Source organism: Salvelinus fontinalis, chromosome 25, assembly GCF_029448725.1.
Source record: "Salvelinus fontinalis isolate EN_2023a chromosome 25, ASM2944872v1, whole genome shotgun sequence".
Classification (NCBI taxonomy): domain Eukaryota; kingdom Metazoa; phylum Chordata; class Actinopteri; order Salmoniformes; family Salmonidae; genus Salvelinus; species Salvelinus fontinalis.
The window spans coordinates 19748014-19758317 of NC_074689.1; the positions used below are offsets into that span (position 1 = coordinate 19748014).

Here is a 10304-nt window from a genome sequence, read left to right on the forward strand (position 1 = left end):
CAAACTCCATATTAATGCCAAAGATTTTGAAATTAGATGTTTGACGAGCAGGTGTATCTCTATCTTAAACTGACAGATTACTATGGAGATTATTATGCTTATTCGATTTCCGTGTGGACATTGACCTTAAAGGGGTAAGTGAGCACCAGCGTCAAACAGTAGACATCTCGCTCAGTGTCCAGATTTTGTCACGTGACCTAACACCCTAACAGGCCTACGTTTAGACCATGTATCGCAAATATATGTGACAGAAACAAATAATAACCGTTATCTATAAACATTTAGGGGAAATTATGTGTGTAATTGGAAGGAATATGTGAGTCATCGAAGTGCAAGTGTGGGCAGTTTGGGGTAGCAGATGCGAAAGTTTTCCAACGCAGTTATGGAGTGAGTCACTGTCATTTGCCAATGCATTTTCTGCGGGTATCTGAGTTTGTCCTGTTTTGCTGCTTATATTGTCCATTGTAACCTGTGCATAACAACAGTCCTTTGATGTTCTTGGTATTTACCCAGTTCCACTTCAGTCACAGCCATAGCTCCAGTTCATAAGCATGGATAAGAAATGGATCAAGTATGTATTGGAAAGGTTAGCAGAAGTTATTCTCAAACTTAACATTTAATACAGTGTAGGCCTCCACCACCTAACCACTCAAGTTGCCATGCAATATATCAGCTATTCTAGAGTAGGTATAGGAGGTGCCACCAATCAAATATTAAAAGTGTAGGATCTTAGTACCAGTCAGCACCCCCCCACTTTAACCACTGATCTCAGCCCACCATTTATGGACCCCCTCTCTAACCCAGTGGTTCCCAACCTTTATCGGTTACTGTACCACCAACTGAATTCTGCTCTGCCCGGAGTACCCTTCAAGTACCTCCACATGTGCATTTTACTAATAGGCCTATGGTCTCATGAGTCTTCTCAAGTACCCCCTGTGGATAGGCCAAGTCCCCCCTACTGGGTCCTGGTACCCCTGACGGGGAACCACTGCTCTAACCTATGCTCCACCCTGATCTCCCAGTGCCCCAACTTCCTCCCCAGTGGAGGACCCTCCTGTAGGGGAGGATACGATGGAGCTGGACCGTCGGCCTCAGAGGGTCTACCACAGGGTTGCCAGGATGATACAGAGTACTTGGAGAAGACACGTGGTGCCACAATACCACAATACCACAGTGCCACAATACGACACACACAGGCACACACACACACTGACACAGACTGTGTAACCTTTCCATTTCCTATATGTAGGATACACACATTTTCTAGAACTTCAAGAACCTTATGAGGTTCCGTAACCAGGGAGACCCTCGACTCCTGCTCAAAAAAGTCAATCCCAGTGAGGTAGCACCCTACACACACACACACACACACACACACACACACACACACACACACACACACACACACACACACACACACACACACACACACACACACACACACACACACACACACACACACACACACACACATACATTGACCATTATGAATGGTATTATGGTTGTTATTGCAGAGATATTCTGGATGCTGCGGCAGGAGTCCACATCAGATTCAGACTGGGAGGGGTGTTCATTTTGACAGTGCTAAAAATGCAGAAAAAATATCTATCACTCACAATACTTGTGCCGGAATTTATTTAAAAACCTATCTGTGATGATTTATGCAATACAAATAGATGTGTGCATGCTAATGTGAGATTTGTTTGTCTTTCCCCACATAGACCACCTTTCACCCGAGCATCCACTATAAGATCTACTATTTAGATCTACACCCACGACCCATCCTGGACATGTGTGCCAATAGCACAAAGGATACACACCCTCCCCCAGGCAGGAGGCCCGTCCCCAGGCAAAAATACAACCAGAGGCCCCTGGTGCAGGTCGAACAGGCTGGCTGGTACTGCCGCATAGAGAACAACAGCTGGAGACTGATGTCTGTGAAGGTGGGGCAGAAGTTCAGACCCCATGATATCGTATATGGGTTCGGTATGATATGGTTGGAACCGCGAAGAGATACTATGTTGTCAACATTGCTTTAGTGCAGTACTCAGCCCCTCTGTGAAAGAAGATTATAATTTGAGAAGTCTATTGGTTCAGGTTGCTCTGTTTGGTGACATCATCACATTGGAGACCAATGGCAGGAAGGTTGAGTTCCACCATTCCAAACTGCAGTCAGCAGTACGTGAAGAGGAGGAAGATCAAGTGGCTGAAGCAGATGTGAGTTAGTGAGCATCCTTACCTGCAATAGCACCACTCACCATGATATTCGCTGATCTGTATGCCTCAAACAGCGTCATTATTGCTAATCTACACTGAGTATACCAAACATTATGAACATCTTCCTAATATTGAGTTGCCTCAATTCGTTGAGACAGCTGCGATGCAGTGTACCCAAAGCAACAATGTTTTTTCACATTTCTGCTGGTATATTCATGACTGGAGGAATGTGTGCACCAGTAATTCCTCTGAGTCTTGCAAAGGTACAATTATTTATTCCTTGAGTTATGGCACATTACAACCAAACCAACAATTTCAATGGGATTATAGCATCCTCCTGTGGTCAAAGGGAGTAAAAACTCTCTCTCTCTTTATCAATTTCGATTTTAAGGGCTTTATTGGCATGGGAAACATATGTTAATAATAAACATAAGTGAAATAAACAATTAAAATTAACAGCAACATTACACTCACAGAAGTTCCAAAAGAATAAAGACATTTCAAATGTCATATTATGTCTATATACAGTGTTGTAACTATGTGCAAATAGTTAAAGTACAAAAGGGAAAATAAATTAACATAAATATGGGTTGTATTTACAATGGTGTTTGTTCTTCATTGGTTGCCATTTTCTTGTGGCAACAGATCACAAATCTTGCTGCTGTGATGTCATACTGTGGTATTTCACCCAGTAGATATGGGAGTTTATCAAAATTGGGTTTGTTTTCAAATTCTTTGTGGATATGTGTAATCTGAGGGAAAATGTGTCTCTAATATGGTCATACATTTGGCAGGTTAGGAAGTGCAGCTCAGTTCCGTCAGCTCAGTATCCTCCAGCCTCATCAAGTCAGAACGCTCCAGGCCAATCTCTCTGACTGAATGGCTGGCTGACTATATCACTGACCAGACCAGATAATTGCAATACAGACTAACAGAGACTACTAAACCATGACCGTATGCAGTGAGATTCAATTAAATGTGAAGAGAAATAAAGCAAAGTGGTGAATGTCACTTTATGTTGATACTACATTTGATATATTTGTAGTCATAAGTGTGGGAGTGTATTCTATATTTTTTCTACACCACCGTTTAACAAATTGTAATAAGTCTAAGGACATCAGATGTAGGTAAACCAGACACAATGTGCGCCGAAATATTATACCTATTCATGTTCAAAGTATCACTGAAAGAAGGACACACAAAAATGAGGGGGCACCCGGATTTGAACCGGGGACCTCTTGATCTGCAGTCAAATGCTCTACCACTGAGCTATACCCCCAAGTTATAATGTTTGAAAAGGAATTCATATATAAAGACAAATCTATCTAACTGTGAATAAAGTATTATAAACCATATACGAATACATGTAAATAATAACACAACAATAGTTTAAACAACAGCAAACGTACTTTCCTTTTTTATTTCCTTCTACTAGCCTAGTTGTATTTCTTTCATCTGATTCGGATGTGTCGTAAAACTAACGCAACCCTAACCGGAAGTTTTGTACTGAAAGTGAAAACAGCCTCATCAGAGCGACAATGGTAGCTATCATATTAGCAACATTTGTTGTTTAATTAATACAGTAAATGTGTAAAGTTGATGTTTGTGCGAGTTAACTATATTGTTTATACGAAATACCAATGAATCGTGGGGTTCTGGACCTTTATTGCTAGCTGTATTTGTAGAGACGTTTTGATTTCGAGTAGTCACTCGTGCCAGTGAGCGAGGAGCTAGCTAACGCTAACTAGCAGCGATGAGGGAGCCAACGTTAGCTAGATATTTCTGTTTGGTTAATGTATCTAACTTACGCGAAAAACAAATCAGAAGCCGAAAACCTCAACAGAAGCTGGCGAAGCAAGCAGAGCGAGACGGGTGGAAAGGACGGGACAGGCAGAGCAGTGGCTGTATGCTAACAGGATAGGCCATATTTCCAATATTCTCTGTTGATAGCGATGGTGTTTCCATAAGTGGGTGAATTTGTCTCATTTAGAATGTATGGTAACGCCTTCACTACCTCTTCCAATTTAAATGATTTCGGGGAAAAAGTGAATAATGACGATGTGTATTATTTTGTGACTACTACAGCGCCAGCGAAAACACAGACGTTTTAATTGAGTGAGGCATCAAAGCGGACAACCAGCCTGCCAAGCTTCGTTTGGTTCATTTTAATGAAAAACAATGCATTCTAAAATAAATCACAATCACCTTTGGTGAGTTTAGACCGTTAGCTACATAGCATCGCGCAATTATCATCCGGCCTTTCTTTTGGTTCGTGACAACTAACAATGTAGCAATTCGCTGACGTTAACTCGGTTGTTTGGGTTGCAGTAAAGTGTTACTATGCCTCTGTTATAATTCTAATCGAGTTGTGTTCTGTTGTTCAACTCCAGAATACCCGTGGACTCAGATCACAGCTGAAGGACAGTGTACCGGTGACGGGCATGGGTCCACAGGTTGGGGCTTATGGCGTTCAGGACACACTCAGGAGCGGGTGAGAGTAGTGTCTCTGTGTTGGACACTCATTTAACTCAAAGTATGTAACTAGCTACACTATCAGTTTTTGATATAACTGCCATTTTCACCTCTCCCTCTGTTTCTCTCTCAGATTTAGCAGTGTGAAAAATGAGCTGCTTCCCAGCCATGTGTTGGAGCTTTCAGAAAAGAATGTGAGTGACCAACACATTTGACACACAAGGTCCTGTTTTACGGAGCTACAGTCTATGCATCTTTTCTGGGAGTTAATACAAGTATTCAGGCATTTATCTCCTAACCACCTCTGCTACTTTAGCTCCAGCATTGAGTGTTTTCTCCTCTCCCTGCAGTTTCAGCTGAACCAGGACAAGATGAACTTCTCTACCCTCAGAAACATCCAGGGCCTCCACGCTCCCCTCAAACTACAGATGGAGTACAGGGCAGCCAGACAGGTATACACAAACTATCTCACACACAATAGTATATCTCTGATCTTCATTGAAAACAAGGAACAGTGTCTGAGCAATTGCAATAAATAACTTTCCAATGTATACCTTCCCTCTTTCCTCCCCATCTCAGATCCAGCGCCTGCCGTTCCTGCAGAGCTCACACCTGGCTCTGGACACTCTCAAAGGGAACGATGAGAGCATCAGCTTTGAGGACATCCTCAACGGTAAGACACTAACAATAGGTTTTCTACAAAGGAGGAGGGCAGAAAAATGATCAGGAACTAAAGCCAACAGGGAACACAGTTGAAGTGAAGCTGATGAGAACTCACGGCCGTGTTGTTTTTCTGATGTGAAAATGGTGCAAGTTCACCACCATTGTGTGCCATCTCCTTGCAGATCCAGCCCAGAGTGAGATGATGGGTGAGCCCCACATCATGGTGGAGTATAAGCTGGGCATGATGTAAGAGCCGTCCGGCCCCAGGACGTTTGTGTTTACCCGCTGTTAACTAGTTACCGTGTGACAATGCATCTGCTTTAGAGATGGTCACTTACTTCCTCATGTGAGACCGCACTCAAGACTTTTGTATCATTGGATTATTTTGTTTCTAATAAATCCTGTAACTCAATCGTGATGTTTATTTATTACTGGTGTGTGGTTGTACTTAATTTCTAGAAATACACACCGAAGCACACTATGGAAAGGAACACACCTGTCTATATAAAGTCCCACAGTTGACAGTGCATGTCAGAGCATAAACCAAGCCTTGAGGTCGAAGGAATTGTCCGTAGAGCTACGAGACAGGATTGTGTCGAGCCACAGATCTGGAGAAGTGTACCAAAACATGTCAGCAGCATTGAAGGTTCCCAAGAACACAGTGGCCTCCATCATCCTTAAATGGAAGAAGTTTGGAACCACCAAGTCTCTTCCTAGAGCTGGCCAAACTGAGCAATCGGGGGGAGAAGAGCCTTGGTCAGGGAGGTGACTAAGAACCCGATGATCACTCTGACAGAGCTCCAGAGTTCCTCTGTGGGGATGGGAAAACCTTCCAGAAGGACAACCATCTCTGCAGCGTTCCACAAATCAGACCTTTATGATAGTGGCCAGACGGAAGCCACTCCTCAGTAAAAGGCACATGACAGTCCACTTGGAGTTTGCCAAAAGGCACCTAAAGGACTCAGACCATGAGAAACAAGATTCTCTGGTGTGATGAAATTGAACTCTTTGGCCTGAATGCTAAGTGTCACGTCTGGAGGAAACCAGGCACTGCTCATCACCTGGCCAATATAATCCCTACAGTGAAGAATGGTGGTGGCAGCATCATGCTGTGAGGATTTTTTCAGCGGCAGGGACTGGAAGACTTGCCAGGATCGAGGGAAAGATGAATGGAGCATGGTACAGAGATCCTTGATGAAAACCAGATCCAAAGTGCTCAGGACCTCAGACTGGGGTGAAGGTTCACCTTCCAACAGGACAATGACCCTCAACCCACAGCCAAGACAATGCAGAAGTGGCTTCAGGACAAGTCTCTGAATGTCCATGAGTGGCCCAGCCAGAGCCCGGACTTGAACCCGATCTAACATCTCTGGAGAGACCTGAAAGTAGCTGTGCAGCAATACTCCCATCTATCCTGACAGCTTGAGAGGAGCTGCAGAGAAGAATGGGAGAAATTCACCAAATACAAGTGTGCCAAACTTGTAGCGTCATACCCAATATGACTCAAGGCTGTCAAAGGTGCTTCAACAAAGTACTGAGTAAAGGGTCTGAATACTTATGTAATTGTCATATTTCTTTTAAACCAGTTTTCCCTCTCATTATGGGGTATTGTGTGTAGATGGATGAGGAAAAAACAATTTAAATACATTTTAGAATAAGGCTGTAATGTAACAAAATTTGGAAAAAGTGAAGGGGTTGAATACTTTCCGAATGCACTATATCAGTTTCTCTGGTTTGACTATTTATAGGTATGTATTTGGGTAAAATTAACATTTTTGTTTTATTCTACAAACCACTGACATTTCTCCCAAACTTCAAATAAAAATATTGTCATTTGGAGCATTTATTTGCAGAAAATGACAACTGGTCAAAATAACAAAAAATATGCAGTGTTGTCAGACCATACTACTTCCTGCAGTTATGCTACTAGTGAAACAATACAATGACTGGATACATAAAGGGTGTGCCATGACATCCAGTGTTGTAGTGGAGGGTATACACAGTATAGACCCTCATTTTTCAGAGGGCTTTGGGTATACTCACTTCTTAATCCTCACTGATACCTATCAAAGTGGTGTAGTGGAAGTATATGCCATATCAATTAATAAGGCTGATTGAACAGGTCAGAATGTTTAGCTTAAAATGTTGATAAAGTATTATTATAATTTCTTCACATTTTAGGCGCAGATGACAGTAGGCCTAGGCTTGAACGTTCCAAAAAGCAATTGCTTGAAACACTGCTTTAAAATGCACATGCGAGTGGTTTCAGACAGAAATATCCCTTCCTGAAATTTTGAAAGAGAGGGATTTAAAGATGCAATAAACATCATGGGTTACTAATATGACTTGGCTAATGCCTTTGGTTGCTAGACAATGAAAGAAATTTGAAAGAAAGCCAATAGAACAGGAGAACACATAAGTATGTCTTTATTTTAAAAAGTATTGACCACGTTTCTATGGTGGGATTTTGGCTATGGGATACTTTGAAGCAAGGTAAGACATGCCTCATATGAAGTAAAACGTCTAGACAGTGGTGAAAAGTACTTAAGTAAAAATACTTTAAAGTACTACTTAAGTCATTTTTTGGCGTATCTGTATTTACTATTTATATTTTTGCCAACTTTTACTTTTACTTCACAACACTCCCCCCAAAATAATGTACTTTTTACTCCATACTGTAGCGACCCGCACAGACAGCGGTGTGTTATGTGGTAGGTTATTAGTGGGTTGTGTTGTACTAACCAGTGTTCGCGGGGTCCAACATGCAAATTTACCTGCTATCTGTCAATCACGGGGATGCCTGGAATGTTCTGAGGCCGGGCATCCTGGTGTTTGGCGGAGTGGCATGGGCAGGGGGATGGAGCATTGGAAGTTAAGACCAAGTTTAGCCATTGTTCTCTCTCTTACGTCTGGGCTTCACAAGAGAAGGTCACGGTTGGCTTGTGGGGTATCTTTCGTTTATTTGGCGTGGGTTACGGCCAAACAGTAGCCTGTGTAAAGTTGGGTTAATAAACCGTCAATTCGTAAACTCAACTCTCTGTCTGAACAATTCTTCCTTTATGATCTTGTCAGGTCATTACATTGGTGTCAGAAGTGATCGGACCTTGCATCCACGACAGTGCGTGTTCTTGGCCGGTGAGCGCGTTCCTGTAAAACGTAGAGTCCCAAGCTAGCGCGAGGACGCGCTCTTTGAAAGAAGGGAGTAGTGTAACGACCCTGGGTTTATAAGCGCGGGAATCGACTCTGCCGCACGAGCATGCTTTTGCGGCACAGTCGATAGCGCGCCGGACCTCGGGCTAGGAGACCTGCTCCCTGCCTGTTTCATTACAATACGTTTTCCCTGACACTCAAAAGTACTCATTATGTTTTGACAGGAAAATGGTCAATTTCACACTCTTATCAAGAGAATATCCCTGGTCATCCCTACTGCCACTGATCTGGCAGACTCACTAAACACAAATACTTCGTTTGTAAATTATGTCTATCTGTCAATTAAAAAAATAAGAATAAATTGTGCTGTCTGGTTTGCTTAATATACGGAATTTGAAATGGTTTTAACTTTTACTTTTGATACTTAAGTACATTTTAGCAGTTCCATTTACTTTTGATACTTAAGTGTATTTAAACGCAAATACTTTTAGACTTTTACTCGAGTAGTATTTTACTGGGTGACTTTCACTTTTAGTTGAGTCATTTTCTATTAAGGTATCTTTACTTTTACTCAAGTGGGACAATTGAGTACTTTTTCCACCACTGCGTTTAGGTGTCAAACAATTAAGGAAAAGGAAAAGTATAGATGCTAATGATAGGCTTAACCGTCTTTTGGTGAATGGAAAGGCTTTCCCAAAAACATTCTCTATTAAATGTTAACTAGGTACAAAGTAGCCTATGTTATGTTTCAATCCAGTGGCCATTTCTTTTGAAAACTCCTTCTCATGTACAACAGAAACACTGCTAACCAAATCAACAGTGCTAGGTTCCTGTACACTTGAATTAAAAGGCAACTAACAACTACACTCAAAAATCGAAATTTCTTAGATTTTTTCCCCCAGATCTCAAAAGTGGTCTCCTGATTTGGTTCAAGCATTGTCATGGTATTAGAACATTCATTTTTTGCCCTTATTTTACCAGGTAAGTTGACTGAGAACATATTCTCATTTACAGCAAGAACCTGGGGAAGAGTTACAGGGATGAATGAGTCGATTGTAAAATAGGGATGATTAGGTGACCATGATGGTATGAGGGCCAGATTGGGAATTTAGCCAGGACACCAGGGTTAACACCCATATTCTTACAATAAGTGCCATGGGATCTTTAGTGACCACAGAGAGTCAGGAAACCCGGTGAATGCTCCATCCAAAAGACAGCACCATACACAGGGAAATGTCCCCAATCACTACCCTGGGGCATTGGGATTTTTTTTAGACCAGAGGAAAGGGTGCTTCGTACCGGCCCTCCAACACCACTTCCAGCAGCATCTGGTCTCCCATCCAGGACAAACCCTGCTTGGCGTCAGAAGCAAGCCAGCAATGGGATGCAGGGGGCTACGCTGCTGGTAAATATTGTATGTATATTGTAACGCACTCTAGGTCAAATATATTGGACTTTGATGTTCTGAAGTCTTTGTGGAAATTTTTCGTCACTCAAAAGTTGACAGTCCGGTGTGGAATCGGTACCGGTGCCCCCTGTATATAGCCTCGTTGTTGTTATTCTTATTGCGTTACTTTTAATTATTACTTTGTATTTGAGTCTACTTGGTCAATCTTTTCTTCTTCTTGAACTGCACTGTTGGTTAAGGGCTTGTAAGTAAGCATTTCACGGTAAAGTCTACACTTGTTGTATTCGGCGAATGTGACAAATAAAGTTTGATTTGATTTGATTCAATTTTGAAACGCTTCGTGTTGCCACGGGAAACATAATTTATGGAAGAGATAACGCGAGATTTTGCGGCA

General features: G+C 42.1%; 2 protein-coding genes and 1 non-coding gene across 3 annotated transcripts; 2 read left to right on the plus strand and 1 right to left on the minus strand.

Annotated features, from left to right (window-relative positions):
- Positions 1-551: 551 nt before the first annotated feature.
- Positions 552-2287, plus strand: c25h11orf65 (chromosome 25 C11orf65 homolog). Its single transcript, XM_055882240.1, is given in 7 exon segments — positions 552-571; positions 1023-1149; positions 1250-1343; positions 1514-1566; positions 1722-1943; positions 2098-2171; positions 2173-2287. Coding segments are annotated over 7 exon segments (639 nt in total). The 3' UTR covers positions 2222-2287.
- Positions 2288-3424: 1137 nt separating this feature from the next.
- Positions 3425-3496, minus strand: trnac-gca (transfer RNA cysteine (anticodon GCA)). The gene has a single exon. It is a non-coding gene; the product is annotated as a tRNA-Cys (tRNA).
- Positions 3497-3670: 174 nt separating this feature from the next.
- On the plus strand, positions 3671-5764 carry LOC129822956 (proteasome maturation protein-like). The gene is made up of 6 exons (XM_055881547.1): positions 3671-3758; positions 4608-4708; positions 4823-4883; positions 5040-5141; positions 5269-5362; positions 5535-5764. The coding sequence occupies exons 1-6, from the start codon at positions 3756-3758 to the stop codon at positions 5600-5602; spliced, it is 429 nt and encodes a 142-aa protein (XP_055737522.1). The 5' UTR covers positions 3671-3755; the 3' UTR covers positions 5603-5764.
- Positions 5765-10304: the final 4540 nt, after the last annotated feature.

Excerpts from the sequence above, each read along its gene's own strand:
- LOC129822956 (XM_055881547.1), top strand. Across the intron at positions 4,709-4,822 it reads CAGGACACACTCAGGAGCGG|ATTTAGCAGTGTGAAAAATG; the intron begins GTGAGAGTAGTG and ends TTTCTCTCTCAG. Across the intron at positions 5,142-5,268 it reads AGTACAGGGCAGCCAGACAG|ATCCAGCGCCTGCCGTTCCT; the intron begins GTATACACAAAC and ends TCCCCATCTCAG.